The 24574-nt window shown below is 54.9% G+C and overlaps 3 protein-coding genes across 3 annotated transcripts; 1 reads left to right on the top strand and 2 right to left on the bottom strand.

Annotated features, from left to right (window-relative positions):
* Window positions 1-532: 532 nt before the first annotated feature.
* LOC119154306 (C-C motif chemokine 4-like) lies at window positions 533-1799 on the bottom strand. The gene is made up of 3 exons (XM_037401688.1): window positions 1709-1799; window positions 1093-1204; window positions 533-713 (listed from the first exon to the last, which is right to left on the bottom strand). Exons 1-3 carry the CDS (start codon window positions 1779-1781, stop codon window positions 626-628), a joined length of 273 nt encoding a protein of 90 aa, XP_037257585.1. The 5' UTR covers window positions 1782-1799; the 3' UTR covers window positions 533-625.
* A 9098-nt stretch (window positions 1800-10897) lies between these two features.
* On the top strand, window positions 10898-12192 carry LOC119153510 (C-C motif chemokine 4 homolog). The gene is made up of 3 exons (XM_037400095.1): window positions 10898-11033; window positions 11392-11506; window positions 11835-12192. Exons 1-3 carry the CDS (start codon window positions 10964-10966, stop codon window positions 11920-11922), a joined length of 273 nt encoding a protein of 90 aa, XP_037255992.1. The 5' UTR covers window positions 10898-10963; the 3' UTR covers window positions 11923-12192.
* A 6523-nt stretch (window positions 12193-18715) lies between these two features.
* Window positions 18716-24063, bottom strand: LOC119142344 (E3 ubiquitin-protein ligase TRIM39-like). Its single transcript, XM_037375180.1, has 6 exons — window positions 23500-24063; window positions 22783-22878; window positions 20956-21186; window positions 20796-20818; window positions 20195-20307; window positions 18716-19650 (listed from the first exon to the last, which is right to left on the bottom strand). Exons 1-6 carry the CDS (start codon window positions 23935-23937, stop codon window positions 19079-19081), a joined length of 1473 nt encoding a protein of 490 aa, XP_037231077.1. The 5' UTR covers window positions 23938-24063; the 3' UTR covers window positions 18716-19078.
* Between the last annotated feature and the right edge of the window lie 511 nt (window positions 24064-24574).

Genomic DNA, 24574 nt, shown 5'->3' with positions numbered 1-24574 from the left:
GGGAGGCAGGGGTGTATGTGGTGGGGGAATGAGGTGTCAGAGAATGTTCATATGTCTGCAGTATGGAAATGTTATGGTTTTGCCTCAAACCATTTCCCATCACCACATGCCATACAGAGTGTGCAGATAGGATCAGGGTGAAGTTCTGTCTCTGTGTTGGTGAACACCACTCAGAGGCACATAAAAGGAAAAAAGTAAGAGATTTTGTCCAAATACTTTATTCTCCAGAATCATGATTTCACACACAAAAGCCACAGCCACCCATCATCCAACACTGAGACTCTGAGCCACCCTCTCATAAATAGCATTATTATCCACAGAAGTAATGCCTGTCCCATAGGATAACTTCTTAAATAATTTGAAATAATATAACAATAGAGATACAGTCCCATGAGCCTTTCCAGGCCACAGGCGGAGGTGCCAGGGCAGAGGGATGAGGTTGCAGACTGGTCAGTGCAAGCTGAGGGCGAGTAGCAGCACCGCAGCAGGAGGTGCCTCGCGGTGACCTTCCAGCAGTCCCCAGGGCCGCCGGCAGCTGACGTGGGCTCTTCTACCTCCTCCTGCCCTAGTGTCCTGCTCCATTGCAGGAGCTCAGGATAACACTACGCTTGCCATCTTGCTTTGCTCAGTTCTGGTCCAAGTTTTGTAGGTAACTTTGAACCCAGGTGTCACTAGGATTTGCACAGACCTGGCGGCCTTTCTTTGTGATGAACCTGTGGAACAGGGATGAGACATTAGATCTCTGCTCAGACCTGCATCCCAGGGGACCCTGGATCCCAGCTTTGGGGTGTTGCAAAAGGTTCTCCCCTGTGTGCTAAGCTGATGCTGAAACCAGGAGCTCACTTTGACTTCCCTCACTCCCATCCCTTTTCGCACACTGCCTCCTTGACTCCTGCAGGAGCATCCCTGGGAGTCCCCACAAGAGCATCCCTGGCAGTCTCTGTGTAAGTCCTTTCCCCTTGCTCTGTTCCCACAGACCCCTATGCCCACAGCCACCCTGCAGAGCTGGTCACTCTCCCACGCAGCTCCCACCATGGCTGCCCCCACATCGCCCCAGCATGTCTGCACCCAGGAGTCAGCTCTGGTACTTACACGATGGCCGGCAGGGTGCAGCTGGTGCTGGTGCTATAATAGCGCAAGATGAGCTTCTGCGGGAGCTTGCGGGATGTGTAAGAGAAGCAGCAGACTGGGAGGTCAGATCCAGCTGGAGGAGGCAAGGAGAGACCATGTGAGCACATGCTGGGCTGTGCATTGGGAGCAAACAGCCCATCAGCTCAGGGAGCCATGCTGGCAGGGAAGGGAGGGAGGAATAAGAGAATAATTAAGACTGAAATGGACATTGGGGATCATCCAGTCCAATGCCAGGAAGAGTACTGTCAGGGACTGGGGGACATTCCCACCCAGTCATTGCTCAGAGCTTTGTTTCCCACCTCCCCCAGCCCCAGGGCAGAGACTAAAGTCCCTACACTATAACCAGGAATAAGTACTCCAGGTGCAGGATGGATGGATGGATGGATAAGGGACGGATGGATGGATGAATGGATGGATGGATGGATGGGTGGATGGATGGATGGTTTTCTAATTCTGGGGTTCCTACACATAGCTGATCTCAGTGCAGAGTGGAGAGTGGTACAAATACTGAAAAATTCCCAGTTATCTGCCAGATTCAAATCTGTCTTTCCTTCATAAACAAAAAAGCAGGACTCACCTGGGCCACAGAAAGTTTGGGAGCAAGAGGCTGTGATGAGGAGAAGAGCAAAAATGGCTGGAGAGACCTTCATCTTCCCGTTGGGTGAGGGCAGTCGGCGCAGGACCAGGAGCTCTGGCAGATGCAGCTCAGACTGCAGCAGATGGATTCAGCTCCCTTTTAACAGAGAGTCCTGGAGGCAGTCAGGAGAAGCCCGAATGGAAATTCCAGAATGATGACAGAGGATGTCATGAAAATGAAATAGCCAAAGGGAATTAGGGGAAAAAAAAAGTAATCAGAAAGAATGGGATATAGTTCACATTGGAGCCAAGTATACTGAGCTCTTACTTGGCATTCATTTTCGATTTTAGCAAATCAAAAGGAAACTAAAATGTGCCAAGTGGCACGGCCACAAAGAGGAAAACTATTTATCTGAACTACAGCAGGGATTTTCCCTGTGAGTCTGTATAGCAAGACACAATGTTTGCCTAAGATTATGCAACTCTGGGGAAAAAAAATCAGGCAAGGTCCAAAGCACGCTCGTGCTGCTGTGTATAGGGTGTTTATTAAAGGTTGTTAAACTGCAGCATGTGGGGCTGAGAGGTGGCCGGACTGCGGGCTCTGCGCTACCCAAAGTGCTCTGCCTGCACCGGCTCTGCTGTGCTTGGCGTAACGTGGGCCAGCGAGGAGCTGAGGCTGGAGGCACCCCTGGAGATCGTCCAGTCCAGCCCCTGCTCAAAGTGGGCTCAGCTGGGAAGGCTGCGCAGGACCATGCCTGGATGGGCTTTGAGTATCTCCAGGGATGGACATTCCAAACCTCTCTGGGCAACTTCCTTCAGTGTTCAGTAACAAAGTTTTATCTGGTGTTTAAATAGAATTTCCAGTTGCCTCTTTTCCTGTCCCTGGCCACCACTGAGAAGAGCTGGGCTCCGTCTGCTTTGGTCCCCACAGGCAAGTTGACAAGATCTCCCTGGGCCATTTCTTCTCCAGAAGAACGGTCCCAGCTCTCTCTGCCTCTCTTCCTAGGAGAGATGCTCCTGTCCCTTCATCATCTTCATGGCCCTTCACTGGGTCCTCCCCAGTAGTTCCCTGTCCCTCTTGAACTGGGAAGCCCAGAACTGGACCCAGCACTCCAGGATTGGCCTTACCAGTGCTGAGCACAGGGGAAGGGTCACCTTCCTTGACCTGCTGGAAACACTTCTCCTCATCCAGCCTGAGAGCCTGTTGATCTCCTGTGTGGCAAGGGCACATTGCCACTCATGTCCAGTTTGGTATCCACCAGGAGCCCCAGGTCCTTTCATGCCAAGCTGCTTTCCAGCTGGTCAGCACCAGCGCATACTGGTGCCTGGAGGTGTTCCATCCCAGGGCAGGGCTTGGCACTTCTCCTTGTTGGACTTCATGAGGTTTTTGTCAGCCCATTCCTCCAGCCGGACAAAGACCCTCTGAATGGCAGCATGCCCCTCTGGTGTGTCAGCCACTCCTCCCAGCTTTGTGTCATCTGCAAACCTGCTGAGGGTGCACTCTGACACATCATCTGGGTCATCAAGATATTAAAGAGTAGTGGTCCCAGTATCGATCCCTGGGGTTCTCCACTGGCGACTGGCTTCCAGCTGGACTTGTGCCGTGGACCACAGCCCTCCAAGCCCAGCTGCTCAGCCAGTTCTCCATCCTTCTCACTGCCATTTATATCTAATCCGTACTTTATCAGTTTGCCTATGAGGATGTTACGGCAGCCTTACTGAAGCCAAAAGAAGCAACATCCACTCATCCCTCTGACCCCATCTACCTGGCCAGCCACCTCATCTCTGAAGGCTACCAGGTTGGTGAGGCGTCTAACTACTCAGTCACCTTAACAGTCACAGGCTTCCACGAAGGGATCAGAGGGCAGGATCTCACCCTTCTTTGGAGGGTCTTTGCAGGCAGGAGGGTCTTTTGCCACCTCAACCTCAATCCCTGGGGGAGCAGGGAGTTCGCTGGAAGAGGTGGTTTGCCATACCTGAGACATTTTACCATCCTGAACTGGTCCCTACAAAAGCTCCTTTGAGTACAAGATGGATTTTCTGCTGAGAAGTGAGTAGTGGAGAACCTGCCTGGCGTGGGAGAAACTTTTGAGCCTTGGCAGGTCTCCGGCTCCGGGCAGCTCCTGCTGGGGAGCAGGGCAGAGCAGCAGCTCTGCAGGGAGTGGGTGACCTGAGGCTTCCTGACATCCTGCCACAGCCTGGGGCTGCAGCTGGAGTCGAAGCCCCTTCCAGTGTAGAGATGATGCTCAAGCTCCCAGGCCTGGATCTGGATTTTCATCCCCAGAAGTACAAATCCCCTGCTTGGCTACCATGGTGCTGCAAGTGAGAGCAGTGGAGACACCGTCCTTCACAACTTGCCTCTGGCAGGGACAGAAAGAAGGTTCAGGGCCCCCGAGGTATGTGGTGACCTGCTCCTCCCCACGCTTGCCCTCCCAGGGTGGATCCCGTTTGCACTCCTGCTTCCCAACACGGCCACCCAGGCCACTGGTGCCATGGGCTGTGCCAGGCTGCAGGCTCACCCTGCAACTGGGCAGACACCAGCAGAGCGCCCAAGAATGCACTTTTACTGGGGCCAAAGACTGTGAGTTCTCACACGGGCATTGAAGGAAGTGCTGGATTCCCCCGGACTGACAGCGAGCCCTGGCAGGACCAGCTCTGCTTTCCCTGCGCAAGTCTGAGAGCTCTGGGCAGAGGTGCACAACAGAAGACGAAGCAGCTCCAGCTTTTGGTTGTCTTGCTGCAGAGCAAAACCAAATTCTGGCTTTTTGCCATGGAAATAAATCATGCAGAAACCAACAGTGGGAGTTTTATGTTCCCCTGTGCTTGCAACTCACATGCCAGAGTGTGCAGGGGGAAATGACAAATGCTGGTGGCCGGCGCCGCATTGCCGGGTGAGGAAGGTTGTGGCTGCAGAATGCAGCTTTGTGGCTAATGCCAGCCAGAGACAGCTTTGATAATGGGAACTTCACAGTTTCTGCTCTCCAGCCTGCTGCCGGCAAGCAGCGAGCCGCAGGGCTGGCGGTGCACACGGTGCTGTCCCACTTGCTGCATGGAGGTGTGATGGGGGTGTGATGTGATCTGTGTCAAGCAGCTCTGTCCTCTGTCGGGAAGCCCTGAGATGGTCCGTGGAAGGATGGGAGCCATCATTTACTGCTAACGAATTTGACGGAGCTGGAGGAGGAGGGTCTGCAAAGAGCTGCTGCAGCTGCGATCGCTTGGTTGTGTCATCAGCACAAACCCACTACGCTTACAAAACTGCCCTTTGTCAGCTGGGATGTTGTTTTCCCTGGGGTGCTGAGAAGCCACCTGGATGGGGGCTGCTCTCCCAGCCGCTTCCCTGCACTGACCCCCTGCACTGGGCTCCAGCGCCGAGCCCCCGGCTGCAAGCTCAGCTGCACACCCCCGCCAGGCTGCCCTCTGCTCCCTCACCACCCCCCGAGGCCACCTTCCATTTTCAGTTTTCTGTCTCTGTACACTGCTTTTTGCTTCTCAAACCCCGGAGCCCTCTTCTGTCACAGTCCGTGCAGATTGAGTATTTCTAAGCTGACCTCTCTCAAGCTTCCTTTATTGTTCCTGGAAATGAGCCAGTTTTAAAAGTTTAGCCTCACCCAGACGGGCATGAGACTTGTTTGGGTGCAGGCAGAGTAGAAAAAGTAAGCTAAAATTATTCAAAGAGGAAAACCGTAGGGAAGGCTGTTATGGTGGGTGCTGTCTTCATGCCCTGGGATAGGTGGTGACAAGGATTAGCCCAGAGGCTCTGGGACTCCTTCGGGCCCCCCTGAAATCCTGCCCTCACCAAGAGCCACAGGTCACAAAGCACATCCCCCCCCAGGGCAGAGGGGTGCAGGATACTTCACTCATGGGCGATGGTGGGGGTTGTCCCCAGGCTGATGTCCCCTTGTCTGCCTTCCCCTGGGGACACAGCCCACCCGTGGGGGCTGCACCATTCCAGCCCTGGCGCCGCAGCACCCTCAGAAGGAACTTGGAGCACGTGAAGGGATATGTTCCCATCCCTGTCACTCCTGCTAGCCATCTGCTCTGCTTGCCCACGAGCCCACAAGCGGGCACAAGCTCTGGGGTGTGGGGTGCTCTGTGTGGAGGAGCTGGGGGTTCGCCTGTGGCAGAGGTGCAGTGCCCTGAGGGTCACAGCCCTGTTCCTCTACTTGCAGCCTGGGGCAAGGGTGCTGCCTGGCCGAGCCTGGTTCCCCTCCTCTCCCACTCAAACCATCCCCAGCAAGTCCCTCCTGCAGCTGCACCTCACTGCGTGGTGTGGGAGGGATGCAGGATGCCGCGTGGGGAGGCTGCAGGGCCGAGGCACGCCGGTGCCAGGGCTGCCCCAGACCTCCCCTTTCCCAGGGGACACGGGTGCCAGGCAGAGCCCGTGCTGGCCCAGGCGGCCAGACAATGGCCCTTTTGATGGGCACAAACCCATCTGGGGTGGCAAAGCCTCCAACATCACAGGGTGCAGGACCTGCACTTCAGAAAGATGCTGCAGCGCTCCCTAACCTACAAACAGCCTCCACACATGGGAAGTGGTTTGCAGCCTTGCAACAAACCCAAAATAAATCATGAGGCTAGTAAACATCCGAGCCCCACTGCCGGTCTGTGCGTGTGACCACTGCAGCTGGAAAGCTCACACCTCGCTATGGAAACACAGGGTTCACACCTCCCGTGGAGTTTCCTACATCCCGTCAGTGCTGGCGGCGGCACCAACAACACACACATCCCTGCCAGCAGGTGCAGCACGTGGACACGGTGTCTTCAGAAGGTCCAAGGGCCACACATTACAGAAGTTCCTCAGCTGTGGCAGTGGCCCTGACACAAGCTTAAAGGTTAACCCTGGTCTCAGCCCCCTCCATGAGCAGAGGAGGGTCATGGTGCACCACCATCCCTGACACACTCATGGGGTGCAGCCAGCCACCCAGTGCTCTGCAGCCACCTGCAGTTGGCCCACCTAAACCCCCTGGAGAGCTTGGCTCCAGGACCACTAATGAAAATGAAAATAATCAGTTTGTGGCTTGCTTCTTTTCCTTTTTGCTTGATTACGATGAACACACAAGGCCCAGTTGGCTCATTTATAAACTGGTTTTGTTTTTCATCCCAGCAGAGCTCTGAATTTTCAGCCTCGTTTTTCTTGCTCTTCTTGGAGGACTCACCAAAGATCTGAGTGAGGTGGGCTGTCCTCCGGGGCAGAGGATGCAGCCCCAGCAGACACGTCGTCTGGTCCCCCCAGGCATTTGCAGGGTCTGAGGGATGCTGGGGGGCGCGCGTCGGGTGCGCCCCAGCCCCTGAAGCTGCAGTCGGGGTGAACCAGGAGCAGACTCAAAAATTGCTAAAACTCAAGTTTTCCCTGTTTCTTTCATTTCCTTTCATGTGAAGGATGGAGAGGGGTATGGAGCAAGGAGGCTTTTTAATTTAATTTTAATTTGCATTGACATACAGTCCAGTTAATTTTCTTTGGTTTGATTTGCTTCAAAGGAAAGGCCAGGAAAAATGAGGCATCTGTCATTAGAAAGTGATAGCATTGCTTGGGGTATTTTTTTCAGAAAATGCTCTTGCTGGAGAAAGACTGAACCTTTAACAAGAGGCGTTTTTTCTTATCAGCTACAAACATCTTCCTGGCATGACAGGATTTCAGGGAAACACAGACGGGTCTCTTGTGCAATGCAGACGGCGGTGGCCACTCGCTCACACCATCTGCCCGGTGTGGCCATGCTCTCCCCTTCACCCACCACGGTGGGGACAGATGGTTCCCAGTCACTCCCACAGGCTCAGGTTCTGCATGGAGCCAGTTCCAGGACGTGACATCATCTTAAAAATTCCAGTATTTCTCCAGAAATGTCAAGAATGGTGGGGGTAAAGTTTCTGTACACTAATGGAAAGTCACTAGCGCCTGAGCTCTGAGCAGGGCAGGCTGGAGGCTGCTGCAGGTGGAAGCGGAGCTTGTCCCAGAGGCAGTTTCTGAACACTGGACATTTTGAAGTACTTCCTTTTCTGAATGAATCCTGACTCCTCAGCACTAAAACCTGCTATAAATAGCAACTTACATCAGCCAGTCTCACCATTTTTTCAGGGTTCCCCTTTCATTCAAGATTGAGAATTTCCCTATTTCTACTATCATCAAATCTATTTTGGGCATTTGCTTTACTTAGCACTTTCTCCTGGGATTCTTGGGGGGCTTGCAGAAAAGCTCTATCGTATCCCTCTGTGTAGATCAGTGCACCACCAGCCAGGCTGCTTTGGACGGCCTGTCCTGCTGGCTCCGAGCACTGCGTGCTGGCAGCGGGGGCAAGGGTAGGGCACAGCCTGGGCCGTGAATCCTGAAACCACCTGGAGCCACGCTGGGAAAATTTCCATCTTACACCACCATTTTGCTGTGCTATGAGCCTAAATTCCCCTGAGATGCTCCAGCCCACTTTGGCAACTCTTCTGCGGCCATCTCCCCACCTCAGAGCATCTCCTAGGTTAGATGGTCCTTCGTCTGAGAGACACAGCATCCTCTCTTTCTAAAAGGTGAAAGAGCTAGAAGAAATTACTTTCTCATTTCATCATGACTTGGATGTGGGGGAGTGGGTAAGAGAACACTTTTTAGTTGCGAGTTGCAACATCCCAGGGCTCACTGATGTGCCTATAGCTTCCCACCTCTGTCCAGCCTGCAGAGCTGGCAGGGTAGGGGCTTTTGTCAGATTTCTAAGGTAAAAACAGACCCCCTGGGAAGCAAATACCCTGACTTTGGGGTTGTTTTTGCCTTTCAGCAGTAGAAAAATTTCAGCCCTTACCTGTAACACACATTATGTAGGCTAAACTGATCCTAAACTGACTCAGCTAAACTAAGAAAAAAATAATGTATTAATTAAAAAAAATAGTCTCTACCAGTACAAAATAATTTGGCATCTGCTTGCTGACGAAAACATAAAGGCATGGAGGTTTTCAGATGCCTCATTGAAAACATCTGAATAATCAGTGCGGATTTCCAACTAATTCTTCTGTTTTAACGAAACTCATTTTTTATCAGACCATTTCTGCACCATAAATGGTATTTCACCTGCCTGCGCTAGTCACACCATGTGCCTTGGGAGCAGGACAGGACCAGACGGCGGTAGGCGGCAGGTCTCAAGACATGACCCAGGAATGCTTGAAGGTACAATCACAGGGGATAGCTCAGAGGCAAAGCATGCTCTTACGTTATATTCCCTGAACAGCCAGACAGAGGAGCCAAGTAAGCTGACACAAGCTCAGAGATGATTTCTGGTCCAGCTGGTGTCCGAGTTCCCACCTCCTGCCTGGCCGGGTGCGCTGCCTACGGAGGCAGGCTCTCTTCTCATCCTCCCAGGATATCTGGGGACAACCAAGCTGACAAGGGGAGAGGGGAGTGAGGTCTGAACTGAATAGTGAGCCTGTGAGGTGCTTCTCTCCGCAAATAGCAAAGGGAAGGATGGAGAGGGGACCAAACTGGCCATGATGTGGCAAAGAAGGAGGTGATGCTCAACTTGGCAAGAGCCACATTCACTCCACAGGATAGATCTGCCCTTCCCAGCCTCGGTGAGGGGCAGGTGCACCACCACGGCTCCCAACCTACGCTGAGGGTGGGCCACCTCTGGGATTTCACCTGTGCAAGTCCAGGACCACGCTGTCTTCCAGACCCTTCTTTGCTTGCATGGAGCAGAGCAGTTAACCTGCGTGGAGCTACCCTGCCACACCTGGTGGAGGGCTGTGCACACCACATGGTGTTGGAGTGATATTTGGAAAGCACCAGGTTATTTACAGAAGGCACTTGGGTCAATAGCTGGGATCTTTAATAGAAACACAGTGAGTCAGAGCCCAGCACCACAGTAAGGGTGCAGAGGTGCTGGTGGTGCGGTTGGGTTGCTCCGCTTTACATCACAGTCCTTCCACTGACTTTCAGGCAGCATCTGCCAAGATATCACTCACCACCTAGTGATGTCTTGAAATCAATGAAATGGAGACTTTCACAGAGATGTACCTACTTCTCTGTTGAGAAGAGATGTCCTTCTAGGAACATCTCATCACAGCTGGACAGCCCTCTCCCAGAGCATCCATCACCTCCCTCCCCAGGGACAGAGAGGAGTTTGGCAGACCTCCATGGCAGTCTGTATGGCTTCTTCCCAGTGAACCATCCCTGGTCACAGCCCTTGCCCAGCCCACAGAGACCTGTGAGATCTTACTCTCTCCCATAAAGTGTGGTCATTCTTCCTTGTCTGTGGTCATTACAATTTTTTCTCTTCTCCTGAGATGAGATACTCTTTTTTTTCTGGACATCCCATTTTCTGCCCACGCCCTCACTCCCCAGTTAATCTGCTCCTCATCTTCAGAAGCAGTGTCTTGTCACCTTGCTTCTGGAGCTCCTTTTGCCTCATCTTCAGTGTCACATTGAAAGTTTCCGTACTTCTTTTGGCTCTTGGCATCTTCTTGCTTATCACTGATAGGCCTCACCTGTCAGGAGCCCTTGACATTTAACTGTCTAATCTAAATTGGTCATTTAGTGTCTCCTTATAGGACCTGGAGCGCAGGAGGCATCTCCAGGAGATCACCCCATCTCCCTTCCCTTAAATTGAGGAGGAAACTCAAGTGCTTCACCCTCTGGGACTCCACTGTAACCTGTGCTGGTGCCTGCAGTGCTGTCACAGCTGCAGGACGTGGCCTGAGTCCCTTCAAACTGTGGGAAGCACACGCAGGACATGGAGCCCACTGGTGACAGCTCCCATCTGCTGCTGCTGGGGCAGTATGGGCTGTGCAGATGCAGGAGGGAAACAGTGTATGGTAGAAGAGACCTCAGCCCCTTTTACCCTAACCAGGAAGTTGATGGCCTCATCCCACTCACGCTCTTCAGCCCACCGGCACACTCTCGCCTTCGAGCTTCTTGGGCAGGTTGGGTAATAGGGGTCTGTTGACCAATGCGGGAACCTCCGCAAGGGAACTTCTTACTAAGGGACATGCAAGAAAGAAGCAGAAATAGCAATGGTGATTGTTTCATATCCTGTGTCACTGAAGAGGCACTGAATCGAGGGGGGAGCTTCACCCTTCCGGGGCTGGGGCTGCTGCTCCACTCCACCACGAGACTGCACCACAAGCAGTCTCTTCTCTAGGGGAAATTCCATCATGCCTACGCAAGCCACTGCATGGACCTTCTCACCCTATAAATTGAGGAGCTGCTGGCTGTCTCAGCATGCGACAGAAAAGAGGCTTTTCAGCTCCACTTGCCTGCTTCAGCTCCAGCTACCACTTCTCAGCTGACATGAAGGTCCTTGTGGCTGCCCTCGCTGTTCTCATTGCCATCTTCTGCTATCAAACCTCTGCTGCACCAAGTAAGTCCTCCTCTCTAAATGGGAACAGGAAAGATGTCGCTGCTGGGACAGGGTCACTTCTGCCATCCCTTCTGCCCCCGGGTCCCTTCCAGTGTCAGACCCTCTAGCAGGTGCCCCAGGGCCATTGGGCTCTCCTGTCATGGGAGAGGCACAGCTTGAAGCACAACACGGGCTGTGTCACTGCCGGCTCAGGGTCAACCCGAAAGAGAAAGGATCAAAGGAAGAAGAAAAAGGGCCTGATCTTTTCTCTTCCTCCTCCAAGTTGTTCCGGCGCCCCAGACCCAGATCGGTGGACCCAGCTCCCTGCCCCTGCTCCCCGTCCCTTGCCACTGCTAATGACCACCTTTGCCCTTCACAGTTGGCTCCGACCCACCGACCTCCTGCTGCTTCAGCTACACCGCCCGGCAGCTGCCCCGCAGCTTCGTGGTGGAGTACTACGAGACCAACAGCCAGTGCTCCCAGCCGGCCGTTGTGTAAGTCCTCTCCTCCAGGGTGGGGGTGGGCTCTCCCTTTGGGCTGAGGATCCAGAGAGGGAAAGACCCCTTTTCAAAAGGCAGGGGGTGGAGGCTGGCCCCAGAGGACGGAAGACATGGGGGGACAAGAGGTCAAGGTGATGGTCTGTGGGCTCAGCGCCGGTCCTGCTCCACTGCTTTGCAAAGGAACTGGTGGCTGCTTGATGCGATGGGCACAGCATGCGGCATGGCCGACTTCTGCTGGTCCTCAGGAAAGGCTGGGTTTGGGGCAGGGCTCCTCTCCTTGCAGTGCTCTCCCGCTGAAAACTTACCTCTCCGCACCCCACAGGTTTGTCACGAAGAAGGGCCGCGAGGTCTGTGCCAACCCCGACCAGGAGTGGGTCCAGCAGTACATGAACGAGCTGGAGCTGAACTGAGGTCCCGGGCAGACCCTGCGCCCCGTGTCCCCTGGCTGCCGGGACAAGCGAGCCACAGCCACCTGCGGGCGCTGTCAGAAATACTTCAATGTCACTTAAAGCTAGCTGAGAAATTGAAAATGTTCCAGATCCTGACTTCAGTGTTTTGCTATTTAATTTTTTATAGGGGAGCGTTCAGGTGCAATAACTCCATTCCAGACAAATAAGAATTTTAATTAATAGATATATTTTTTTATGTGAAGACTCATGCTCAGTTTATATTTTCTGTATTTAATTGCTTGTATTTTCAATGTAATATTTAATTCAAATTTTGAGAAATAAATATTTTTGTAAGAACTTTCTGTCTTTGCATCTATTCCAGTTCTTTGTGATTACAATTGCTGAAATTTTAATAGTGACATGTTCTTTTTCCATTTTCTATGCTGCCACACCCCCCACAAGCTTTCCCTATCAAACATCCTGTTTTGCAAAATAAGAGAAAAATCACAAAGAGTAGGTGTGACAAGGGCACAGATTACATTCAGGTAGCTTGGCTCACTCTTTTTAGAAGGTATTTAATCACTACTCATTATGACTACTGGCAGCTAGTTAAATTCCATCTCTGGCCCCATTATAGTCAATTAAAATGTTACCTTTAGGGGCTGAAATTTAACATGCTGGCTGTTTCAAGGAAAGTTTTCTGAGAGCTGTAGCTAAAATGAATCAGCTATTCCCAAAGCTGAGGGTGGAAAAAATATGTTTCACTACAAGATTTTTAGAACCATTTCATTAAACTCTCATTTAGCTGGGACATGAGTCCCTCGTATGAGAAAAGGTGTTTTTTCTCCACGCCTCCAAAACCTGCCCATCTCAGGAGATGCCGGTCCAGAGATGCAGAGTCCCCCTGCAATCATCCTGCCAGACCCCAAGGCAGGATCTGCCCCTGCAAGGAGACCTCTCCCCTGCAGCCCTGGGGCTGGTCTCCCACCGGAGCTGAAGGAGATGGAGCCACAACACTGAGAGCACTTAGGCTGCTCGCATCAGCTCTGAGCAGGCGCTGTCAGCTGAAGAATGAGGGTTTGGGTTCCTCCTGCCTGGACCTCTGGTGCCTATAGGGCAGCCCAACAAAAAAGGCTTAGATCAGAGACTCGCCTGCACACAGCTCACCCACACCAATCACACACTGAATCGGGGAGGACAACCACGAACATCATTGAGACACCAGGGAGCAGAGCAGGAAGGGGGCTCCTGGGGAGGGGTGAAGACAAGCAGTCACAGGGTAGAGGCTGGGTGGGAGCCGTGCAGCAAGAGGAGCCTCAGTGGGGGCTGGAAGGGACCAGGGGGTGTGGATGTGTTTGCGTTATGTTGGTTATGTCAGGAACCTCATCACTTCAGGAACTGCATCCCCCAGCTCCTCGGCCCACAGGGCGGTGTGCACCCAGCAGTCATCCTGCTGAAACACTGACTGCACCCAGCTCAAAATAGCATCTGGGGAGGAGGAGGATAGCACGGAGAGGTGTGCCAGCGAGCAGAACCAGAGCCCCCTTCCCCGAGATGCTGCTGGGAGGGAGCCCATGGCTGGGAGGTGCAGGTGGGCATCACCATGGAGGTGGCTGTGCCTCCATGACAAGGAGCTGCTCCTGCACGCGAGGGTGGTGGCTTTGGTCACAGGCCTGCCTCCCCAGACACTGCATGCCCCAGGGATGGCTGCAGGAGTGGGGCTTATAGTGGCCGTGCTGGAGGTGAGGCCACCTTGGCTGTTGGGTACCAGCCAGCCCCATACCTGAGCGCTGGAGACCAGCAGCTTCACCCTGGGGACTGAGACTGGCACAAAGCTGACCGCCCAGAGCTGCCCTCGCTCCAGGGAACAGCAGGGGACAGGAGGGGGGAGACATGTGATGGGGTCATCCCAAAATGGCTTAAGCCTTCATAGTCCCTCTTGGACATAAGCCCCACCTGCCCCCGTGGCACTGGGAGCAGTGACACAGCCTTGGGGTTTCTTGTCAAAGGACACACAAGCACAGGGTCACCCAGGGAGCACCATCCAGCCCGTGCACCACTGGAGCCTGTGGCAAACAACCCCACGCACCGAGGTCCTTAACAACCCAGGTCACATCCAAGCCACCCACAGCAGACACCTACCCTGGGTACCTCAGCTAACTCCTCACCGCTATTCTGGGAGCCTGCAGGGAGTCCGGAATTGCTCATGTCTTTCTTGATCTTACACCCACCTACGTGTGACAGCTCAGAGGAGCCCTCAAAGTGCACGCAAGGAATACAGTATGCTTGTTAATCCACACCCCCGGGCACAGGGGTGTGAACAAAGCCTGCACCAGAAAGGCAAAGGCAGCCAGCAGTTTTTGGCAAGCTGACAGCTGCCTCCAAGCCTGCAGGCAGAGGTGTGTGCATGGAGAAGGCATCCCTGGCCATCTTCAGAGCCACCACGTTTTTCAGAGGAGGAGGAGTGCAAGAAGATAGCCCGGAGCAGGGACTGGCAGGCAGGGGCTGCGGTACCCATGCTGCCATCAGCTCAGATCTGCGCCCGGGGATTACCCCGTCCAGAGCAGGGGATGTATTTGCCATATACAATGATGCAGCTCTTTGGGGCTGGCCTTGCTGCTAGAGCTGAGTGATGCAAGGAAACCCTCACACCATGCAGCCTGCGGAGGACCCCCAGGATGCCCTGGCGCTCATGCAAGGGTCTCGGGGGCTAATCATGATGTTCATCCCTCTGAAAAACAGCCTGGGGGGTGCTCGGGGAGCCCCCACTGTGGGCAGGGTGGGTGAATGCAAGAAGCAGAGGGCACTAAGCCTGAGGCAGCACATGAGAAAAGGGAGGCTGGGACCCAAGAGGAGGGTGGTTTGCCGGGGGTTTCCTCTGGATTCAGACCAAGACAAGGGCAGTGGTGTCAAGGGTTTCAGAATTTGTGAACTCCTAAAAAAGAGACTCATCCTGAAACTAGTGTGTGGTATTTACTGAATAATTTGTTCAATGTATATAAAAGTAAATATTTGTAATTAAAACCCTGGGTAAGTCTAGCTGTGAACAAAAGTAACATCATTCCTCTGATAAGAATAACATCATTATTATAATGTACATGCACATGCACATTTGTAGTTTATGTCACCCTGGGGTGTCCATAGGCATTCTGAGGTATCAGGACAGCCAGGGGAGCTGGTGGTCGGGGTCTGGCATTGCACAGGAGGAAAAGCTGTGCTGATAGAGGTACAGAGTGACGGCACTCAGAGTTCATGGTCTGACGGCTTTTACATCTCCAGTTTTTCAGAGAGGAATGAGACAGCCTGAAGGCAAAATGCCTGTGTGCTCAAAAGTGCCAGCGCTGTGCCTTCCTCACCATCCCAGGGATGTGTGGCTGCTGCAGGGAGGGAAGGCTCAGTCCTCCACCCAAAACAGCTCTTCCCAGAGACACCGAGACACCAAATGTCTTCCAGAGGCACCAAGATGGGGGAGCATACCTCTTAGGGGGTGGGCAGCATCCAAAAAGGGCGTGTAAAAGTGGATGGGTTTGCATGCTGCATACAAAAGCACTGTTTTCCTAAGGCAGCGATATATCCCAGACTTCCAGGGCTGAGGAAGGCACAGAAGTATTATGCTGGAAATGGTGCCTGGCTACCACCTTCCCTGTAACAGCCAACAGAAGGCAAAATGAAGTAGCAATGAAGACCCGAAAGAGCATTTCTGCTCAGTTCTTAGAAAGACACAAAGTGACTGCTCACATCCCCCTAAGATGATGAAGTGTTTTCCACTGAACTAGAAGAGAAAGAAAAATGTTAACATGTGTTGAGAAAGCACATTTCTACAACTGCAAGCCTGTCAATTCTGCTGCAGAGAATCTTAACAGGGGACACAGTCAGCGCCTCTGGGTGACCCAGCTGCCGCAAGGCCACATCCTCTGCGACATTAATGTACTGATGGCTCAGAAAAACAGCTCCCTGATCACCCAACCCCAACCTATGGCTGTTCTGCCAGATGTTGTGTCCCGAGGGATTACTCCCTTCAGTAAAACCAGACACCTTGAGCAGACCCATCCTGCAACCTACTGCAGGAAGAGACTGTTCCAACCCAAAACGTCCCTGCAGAATGTATGTACAGGCATGTGTATATGCCCATCTTCCTTCAGTGTATGGAAATCAAATGGAAATGGTGTGACTATGATTACCTGGCACATACCGATCAGCCTCCTTGGTAATAAATACACTTGCGATGTCGTGTGAGGGTGTCCTGGTTCCAGCTGGGACAGAGTTGATTTTCTTCTTAGCAGCTGGTGCAGTGCTGTGTTTTGGATCTGGGGTGAGGACCATGCTGAGGGCACGCTGATGGTTCGGGTTGTTGCTGGGTGATGTTTACACTTGGTGCAGGATTTCTCTGTTCCTTGGGCCCTGCCAGCAAGAGGGCTGGGGGGGCACGGGGAATCGGGAGGGGACACAGCTGGGACAACTGACCTGAACTAGCCAAAGTGATATTCCATGCCATATACCGACATGCTGAGTATATAAACTGGGGGAAGAACAAGGCAGGGGAGGACATCCAGCATTATGGTGTTTGTCTTCCTGAGTAACCATTACGCGTGATGGAGTCCAGCTTTCCTGGCGATGGCCGAACACCTGCCTGCCCATGGGAAGTGGTGAATGAATTCCTTGCTTTGCTTTCCTTGCATGCGTGGCTTTTGTTTTACCTATTATATTGTTCTTATCTCAACCCTGGAGCTTTACATTCCTTTCCAATTCTCCTCCCCATCCCTCTGGGTGAGGGGCAGTGAGAGCAGCTGCATGGGGCTTGGTTGCTGGCCGAGGTTAAACCACGAGAGAGGGTCACCAGCTTGCTTGGAGCTGAGGAGCTGCAGCCCTTGCAGGACGACCCACGTGCTCAGGCTGGACCACTCTGTGCCTTGCAGCCATCCCTCCTGGCTGGGGAGGGTGGTCTGAGCAGGACCTGGTCCTTGCTGGGCAGGATCTGTGTGGAGACCAGAGCCGGGCAATAAACGTGTTTCCACCGAGGATAGGGGCAGGCTTGACTCTTCATGATCTAAACAAAACACCTGCTTATAAAGAGCTTTAGAAATAGATTTAAGCCAGCAGGGAGCTCTAAAAGGCGGGTCCCAGTGCCCTGGCTTTTCTCTAGCTGCCCATTGCCAACCAGTCCAGGCATCTCAGAGGGGACTGGTATCTGCCCCGAGCAGTTTTTTAGTTGCAGGTGATGCAAAGAGTCCAACAGATGGAAAATTTTATAGCCTATTCAAGGGCAATTTCATGTCTTCAACCTTTACCCTCCTTCCTGGGAAAGGCAGATTCATAACTTCTAGGAATGGTTTGGATGCTGCATCAGGGTGAGTTCACATCCTTTCTGCTCATTCATTTCTTCACCCTATTTGCAAGATCTCCAAACTGTTGCACTTCCTCTCGCCTCTTCTGTAAACACTTTGTCCCTCCAGCGCTGCAGCAAGTGCTACTCATCTTGCCATGGTCAGATTGCTCTGGCTTTCTGGACAGTTTCCATCCCACCAGCTCCTCCTGCCACTGGTTCAGTGACATTTAGACTGGTCCCTTCCCAGCGGTCACCCTACACAACAGGTTTCCCTGGCTGTCCTCACCACTCCTCCCCCACCCCCAACTGCTTCTGCTTCCAGCCCTCTGTCAAGACCTCAAAGTTCATGTCCTTTCTTACCTTCTCAGGCTCCGTAAACTCCCTCTGTAAGATCTCCACGGAGGTCACTGAGCTGCAGAGATCACCGAGACCCACTGCCCTTCTCCCTCCTGGCACATGGCGAAGCTGCGACTGGGCTCTTTCAGCTGCCCTCTTCTCTCTGCCCTGCAGCTTCCAGAAGAAAGAGCCTGCAGCTGAAGGGAGGGGGTGGGAATCCCCAAAACGCAGCCCAGGAACTGCTGTCTCAGGTCCAGCATCATTTTTCACTATAAGACTCCTAAAGCACTATCCAGGACACCCCCGGAGAAACTGTTGCTGAGCTTTTAAGACTGTGCTTTATCAAATTTCATTTTATTTGAATTGAATCAGTCTTTAAATTAAGCAGCTTCACTATTTTTGCCTGAAGGACACACTCCACAGCCACTCCAGCTGGCAGTCCCTGGCTGCTGGCATCTCCTCCACGCCGTCTGCCCCCAGGGCAGTGTCTCCTGCCTCCTGGCACTTTGGTTTAGATGAGCAGGACTGGCTGATGCCACAGCTGAGCTTAAGGACCTGAGAGTTTTTCCTCCGCCAACACTGTGGCAGGCTGCTTGAGGCAAGAGGCCAGGGCAGCAACATAGCCTGGAGGGGAAGGGATGTCCCAGCGGATGGAGAAACCAAAGGTGACCTTTGGAGACATCAGCAGAGGCTGGGTTATTATTCTTTCTCTGGGTTCTGCAGCCCCCAAAGTGCCCCCATCCTGGGGTGGGCAACACACTGCTTCCCACACTTGGAGATTTCCCACCCAGAGGGCTTGTGCAGGGAGGCAGAGGGACTGGAGCTACCAGACCTGGAGGTAATCTCCCTGCCAGGGGACAAGAGAGAGCAGCCCGGGGACCACCCACACCCATCAGACACCCTCCGGCCCTTGCCCCAGGACCCAGCACCACGGGGCTGAAGCAAGGCTACAGAGGCAGCTGCTGCTACCGAATCCCTGCCTGGCGGGTGCTGGGTTCGCTGCGGTGCCCCACCGATGCCACAGCGGGATGTCTCGGGGACCCTCTCTGGGCCGGAGAGAACCAGGTCCAGCAGCACCATTTGCCCTCTGAGACACTGTGGATTAGCTGGAGCTAACGACACACCACAGCCACACTGCTAACTGCACAAGGCTCCCCAAATCAATGTTTTATTGCCTTGTTCCACTACAATTCACACCAAAATCAGCACTATGCAGCAGGCTGCATGTGTACAGCCGACGAGATGAGCAGCAGTACAGTGGCGGGCAGTGGGCTCCCCTGTCCCTGCGGGAGGGTTATGGCACATCCCTGCTGCAGAGTGCCCTTCACAGCACAGGCATGGCACACAGTGGGTGTCACATGTGGCGGGTCACCCCCAGCAGCCAGGAGCACACGGGAACCCTGCCAGGACTTTCACCAAGGCACACAGACATTTCCCCGGTGCTGCCCTGCTCACAGGAGGAGCTGGTTGGGCTCCCAGTCTCTGCCCACCAGTGAGAAGCCAGGGCAGCTGCTGTCACAGGATGATGCACCCAGTCCCCTGCGTGTCCCTGACCCAGGAGATCACCAAGGGCTCTGCATTTCTGCCCCCCAGAAAGGCACCCAGGAAAAAGAGAGGCCGGAGGTTCCCCGAAAACTTGTCAGTGAAGGTGTAAATGTGGGAGCGGTCGCTCACATTGTAAAAGGAGATTTCTCCTGCCTCGTAGTCCAGGAAGATCCCGATGCGCCGGGGTCTCACACTCAGGGCCAGAGGGGAGACAGGTGAGGTGAGGGCCTCATAGTTGCCCCCATTTTGCAGATGCAGCACCCAGTAGCCGTTGTTTGGGGAGAAGAGGACGTTGCCTTTCCTGCTGGCAGACTCCCTGCATAGCCCCAAGCCCCACTCGGGCTTGTCTCCCACCTGCACCTCCCAGTAGCAGCGGCCTGAGAAGAAGACTTGGCTCCCCAGCACCACCGGAGCAGTACTGAACCTCTTGGGGTTGTCGAAGAGGGACAGAAGCAGTTTCTTGCTCCCGCGCCGCACACTCTTGCGGTCCTCGGACAGGGTGAGCTCAGGGTGCGCCGTCTCAGGGTCCAGAGTCACGTCCACTGGAGCGAAAGGAAGGTGGAAGGACAGACAGGGCTTCAGGGGTCTGCAGGCACAGACATCAGCCTGTGACCTGGATGCTGGGCTTCCATGTTTTCCTGCCTCCCACATTTATTTGCTTGTACCTGTGGTTTTGCACAGCTCCCAGTGCTGCCTGGCAGCAGGAAAATGCAATACAGAAAATCATGCTAACTATAAACCACATCAAAACAGTTGCCATCTGGCTGCAGAGCAGGAGCAGAATGAGGGGCAGCTCTGCAGCCCCTGGCACCGCTTCAGAAACAACCAACGCTGAAAGCAAGAGATCATGGGCAACATGGAGCCTGAAATTCCCAAGTGACCTCCTAGGCTTCGGGGTTACCTCACAACCCATTGAAGACCAGCAGGAGGAAGGTCTCCCCACCAATGAAACCAGCCTGAACTCAGTACACAAACTGGGGCCAGCTGGACAGTTTGCTGGAAAAAAACTCCCCGTGCCCGAGGGTATGGGGAGGGATGACCTGAGCCCAGATGTGCCAGAAGCTGGCACGAAAGCAGCCCCCTTACCTTTGAACTTCTTCAGCATGTCCCTCATGCTCAGGCAGTGCTCGGGGATGCTGTAGTTTTCCCTCAGGGTCACAGGCACAGCCTTGAGGGACTGGAACTTTACCCCCTCGCACCTGAAAGGAGAGCGATGCCCATGGGCTGTACGCAGAGCCCACAGCATGGCCAGGTCCTGCTGGGCAGGGGTTGGCACCTCTCTCTGGGCTGCACTGGTGCATCTCTGCCCTTGAGCACGTTGGCCGTGCAGCGCACCAGGACAACCAATAAGACCAGCCTGGTGGGACCAGCGCTGCGTGGTGCAGGGGTGGCAGCGCCAGTCCCTGGGAAGGAAGGAGCGAGGCTGCTGGACAGCATGTCCCTCAGGAGGGGACACATCTCGCACATCATAAGGCCTGGCAAGACCTTGGCTCAGGGGCCCTAGGAGAAGAGGATGGGGTCCATTCTCCAGCATTCACTGGGCTCAGTCCCTCTTTTGGCAGCCACAGGGAGGACCAAGCCAGACACTGGGCAGAGAGGACAGGGGGTGGCAGGCATGGTGCCGACAGGTACATCGCAGAGCCTGGAGGCAGTCAAGGCGGTAGGAGAAATGAGCATGGGTACCTACCTGCTCAGGATGCTTTTCATGTCCTAGAAGGAGAAGAGAAAAACCCTCCTGGGTGTGTGGCTCCAGAGCCTCGCACCCACTGGCCAGCCTGGCCCCCACCACCTGCCCAGACAGCACAGGCACTGGGGCTGAGTGAGCGGGGCTGGTGGCACAGCCTGACCTTGAGCAGCCCGTCGGCTGGCTGCCGGGTCTTCTCCTTTATTTCCAGGACCAGCTCTTCCAGCAAGCACTTCTGCTCCACCAGCCTGGCCAGGTTTTCATTGATCAGCAGCAGAATCCGCTTCTCCTCCTCCTCCAGCTTCTGGAGCAGCAGCTTCTCCTCGTCAGCCAGCAGCCGATGCAGCTTCCCAAATTCGCTCACAATCCTCTCCCGCTCTTTCTTCACCGTCTCCTTGGGATAAGAAGATACATGTGGTGAAGAGAGGCAACATCAGCCAGGCAGCTCAGACAGAGCTGGATGTGCCAGCATCCGTGCCCAGCATCAGGCCCTGGGAAACCACCACATTTTTTTAAATAAGCACATTTATTTAAAAAAACAGCCAGAGGCTAACTGCTGTGCTTTCACCTTGCCTGAGTTTCCACTCAACATCCTCAGTTTACCAGCAGTAGGACTTTGCCTGGGGCATTTCTGCTCAGCTGGACCTCAGATGTCTGATGATGTTTTGGTGGAGCACAGGGGACGGGATGCCGCTAGGTTGCAAGGAGATGCCATCAGGTGTCAGGGTAGGTTTCTGTGAGATGTGGTACAACTTGTACCTTCAGCTAGACCCAGGCTAACCCACTACTCGGGCAGCCTGGGAAATGCTGGAAAAACCCACAGCAAGGGGAACAAACCCGGGGCTGGGGAAGGGATGGAGAGGGGGAGGCCAAGGGGACTCCCCTGGTGTCCCACGACAGCCCAGGGTGAGGAGCCGGCAGCAGTCTGCCAGTGCTTTAGGGCTTTTTTCCTCAGCCCTTAAAATTGGCACTTCCCTTGAAACCTGAAGCACCAGGAAAACACACTGCAGGTAGCTGGTACCATGAAACCTCAAAATGCAGAAGATAAACAAAACTGAACTGCATTTATTTTTCTGTTTGAGCACATGATTTCTTGGACCTGAGTCACAAAGGCTTGATAAGCCAGGATGGTCACAGCCACTTCCCACCAGAATTCGCAAGAGGTATTTTTTCCTTTTTACTAAAACAGCAGCCAGGAGGGAGCCGGGGGCAGCTGAGCCAATGCCCCAAGCCCTGACTCAGGTGGATGGGGGAGACGGACACGGCTCTCACAGCCTCAGCCCCAGCCCAGATCCCAGAGGAACAGCAGGCACAGGGCCACCCCAGAAACCCACCACCCCAAGCAGGCTGCAGCAGGCAGGCGGGGAGCTGAGCAAATAACTCGGAGAGTCCAGAGAAACCTGTTTTCCCTGCCAAAGCTGATTAATCATCAGCTCAGGGCTGAATAACTCGGTCCAGCAGTTTTGTTTCCTTTTCTGCAGGTACTTTTATTTTCCAGCTTCCAGGCCAGCTGTTTTGCTGGCGTTGGGTCTCCCCAGGACTGTCTGGAGTCGGGCAGAGGTGCAGTAATTCAGCTTTTCTTTTTCTTAATGAAAACACATCTAGTTCCTATCGCTGTGTAGCAGAGCTCACTCTATGGCTCACACCTGGCTTGTAACTCAAGTGCCTGTTGTAAAACAAAAGGCAAATAAAAACCAGCCAGCATCTATGTATTTAACCAGCACACAAGCACCCATAATTTTGGGGAAGCTGGCGTGCTGCTCTTTGCAAAGCATTTCTTTGCCAACCTTTGTAATTTTCTGTAGAGCCACGCATGGTTACTGAGCCTGGATTCCAGCACTGGTCCTACATATGACAGCAGGATGTGGGGACATGCCCAGTCCTGAAGACTAAGCCAAATTCATGGCCCCCAGACAAGATCATTCAGGGTTTTTTTTTAATTGCTGATATCTCTGAAGTTCATTCTTTAAGAATTAAGTCAGGCACCTGCCTTGCACTCCTGGGTTTTCATCCTTTCCACTGACTCACGCTTCCTCACGTCCTCCACTTCCTTTGAAAGATGCTCCAGGGATTTCTGGAGTTTGACCTGAAAAGAGAAGCCACAGGCTCAGCAGCTCGGCCCAGCTGCACCTGCCAAGCACCGAGGTTTGGCCAGGCCCCCCCTGCCTGGGACTGCTGGTGCCAGCCGGGGCGGACGGTGACCCAGTGCCAGGCGGTGCTAGCCCTGGCACCCGAACCCAGCAGCTGCTCTCTTCACTCTGCACGCAGCATTAACCCTCTCCACGCTCCTCGGGTTTTCCCCTATTTTTTTCACTGTTCAGGTTTTGGAGAGCGAAGTGGCTGCCCGCTGCAGCGCCGGGGTGCGGGGCAGCAGGTGCCACACAGTTGGGAGCATCACTGAGTACAGTGGGCACGTCCCCAACTTCTCCCGGGGGGCCATGGAGGGGTAGGTGGCCTCCCTGTGCCCGGACGGACACGGGTGAGCCCAGGTGCCTCCGCAGCCCGGGAGCCGGCGGGTCCGGCCCCATCCCTGCAATGCGGGCGGCTGTGTGAGTGCCACCTTCGCTGCCACCCTCTTCTGCTTTCCCGGCGGTGCTGGCGGGGCTCTTGGGAGAGGGGCAGTGGGGCCTGGGTGGCTGATCCCCCCGGCACCAGCGTGCCCAAGGTGCGTCAGGGCAGGGACCCCCAGCGCCCCAGCCTCCCCTACCTTGTACACCTGCACAGCCTCCTCGATGGGGTAGACGGTGTGCAGGCGGTGGTGCAGGGACTCCCGGCACACCACGCAGATGGCCTGCTCATCCTCCTCGCAGAAGAGCTTGAGGCGCTCGTTGTGCTGGGCGCAGAGCGGGGTCCCCGGCTCCGGCTCCTGCCCTGGGCCACCCCGCAGCCCCAGCTGCCGGATGCTCTCCACGATGTTGGCCAGCTGCCTGTTGGGTCGGAAGCCGCTGCGGTGGCAGGAGGCCCGGCACTGCGGGCAGGAGAAGGGCCCGTCGGCCCAGAGACCCTTGTCCTGGCAGTGCTTGGCGATGCAGCCCCGGCAGAAGTTGTGCCCGCAGTCGATGCTGACGGGCTCGCTCATGTACTCCAGGCAGATGGAGCAGATGGCCTCCTCCTGCAGCCGCTCCAGGGCACCCGCCAGCGCCATGGCGGCTCCCCGGCGGCTCGGCCGGCAAAGGCAGGGGCGGCTGCGGGAGCCTCACGGCCAGGCAGCGCCGGCAGCGCCGCACGAGCCCGAGGGCGAAGCCGGCCTCGCCGCAGCGGCCGTGGCGGCCCCGGGCTGCGGGGGAGGAGCGGGGCGGGACGGCTGCGGCCGGCGCGGGGAAGCGAAAGGGAAATGTGCCAGGAGAGGGAGCGGCCGGGGAGCGCCGGGAATAACCTGCGCCCGGGTGACCCCGGCGGGGCCGCAGCGCCCGGGCAGCCCCGGCTGTCGGCTGGGAGCAGCCCCGTCTGCAGGCAGCCTCGGCCCCCCGCCTGCCCCTGCCTGCCCCGGCTGCCTGCCCCTGCCTGCCCCTGCCTGCCCCTGCCTGCCCCTGCCTGCCCCGGCTGCCTGCCCCCCCGCCTTCCCCCCTGCCTTCCCCCCGCCTGCCCCCCGCCTGCCCCTGCCTCCCCCCCGCCTGCCCCTGCCTTCCCCCCCCTGCCTGTCCCCTGCCTGCCCCCTGCCTGCCCCGCTGCCTGCCCCCTGCCTGCCTGAAGGCACTGGCCAAGCTTGCTGAGCCCTACACCTTACCACGCTGCTGCTCACACCAAAACATGCCCCACGACACCCACCCATGGCAGAGAGC

This window comes from Falco rusticolus, chromosome 1, assembly GCF_015220075.1.
Source record: "Falco rusticolus isolate bFalRus1 chromosome 1, bFalRus1.pri, whole genome shotgun sequence".
Classification (NCBI taxonomy): Eukaryota; Metazoa; Chordata; class Aves; order Falconiformes; family Falconidae; genus Falco; species Falco rusticolus.
This window is presented reverse-complemented; position numbering and strand designations above follow the sequence as displayed.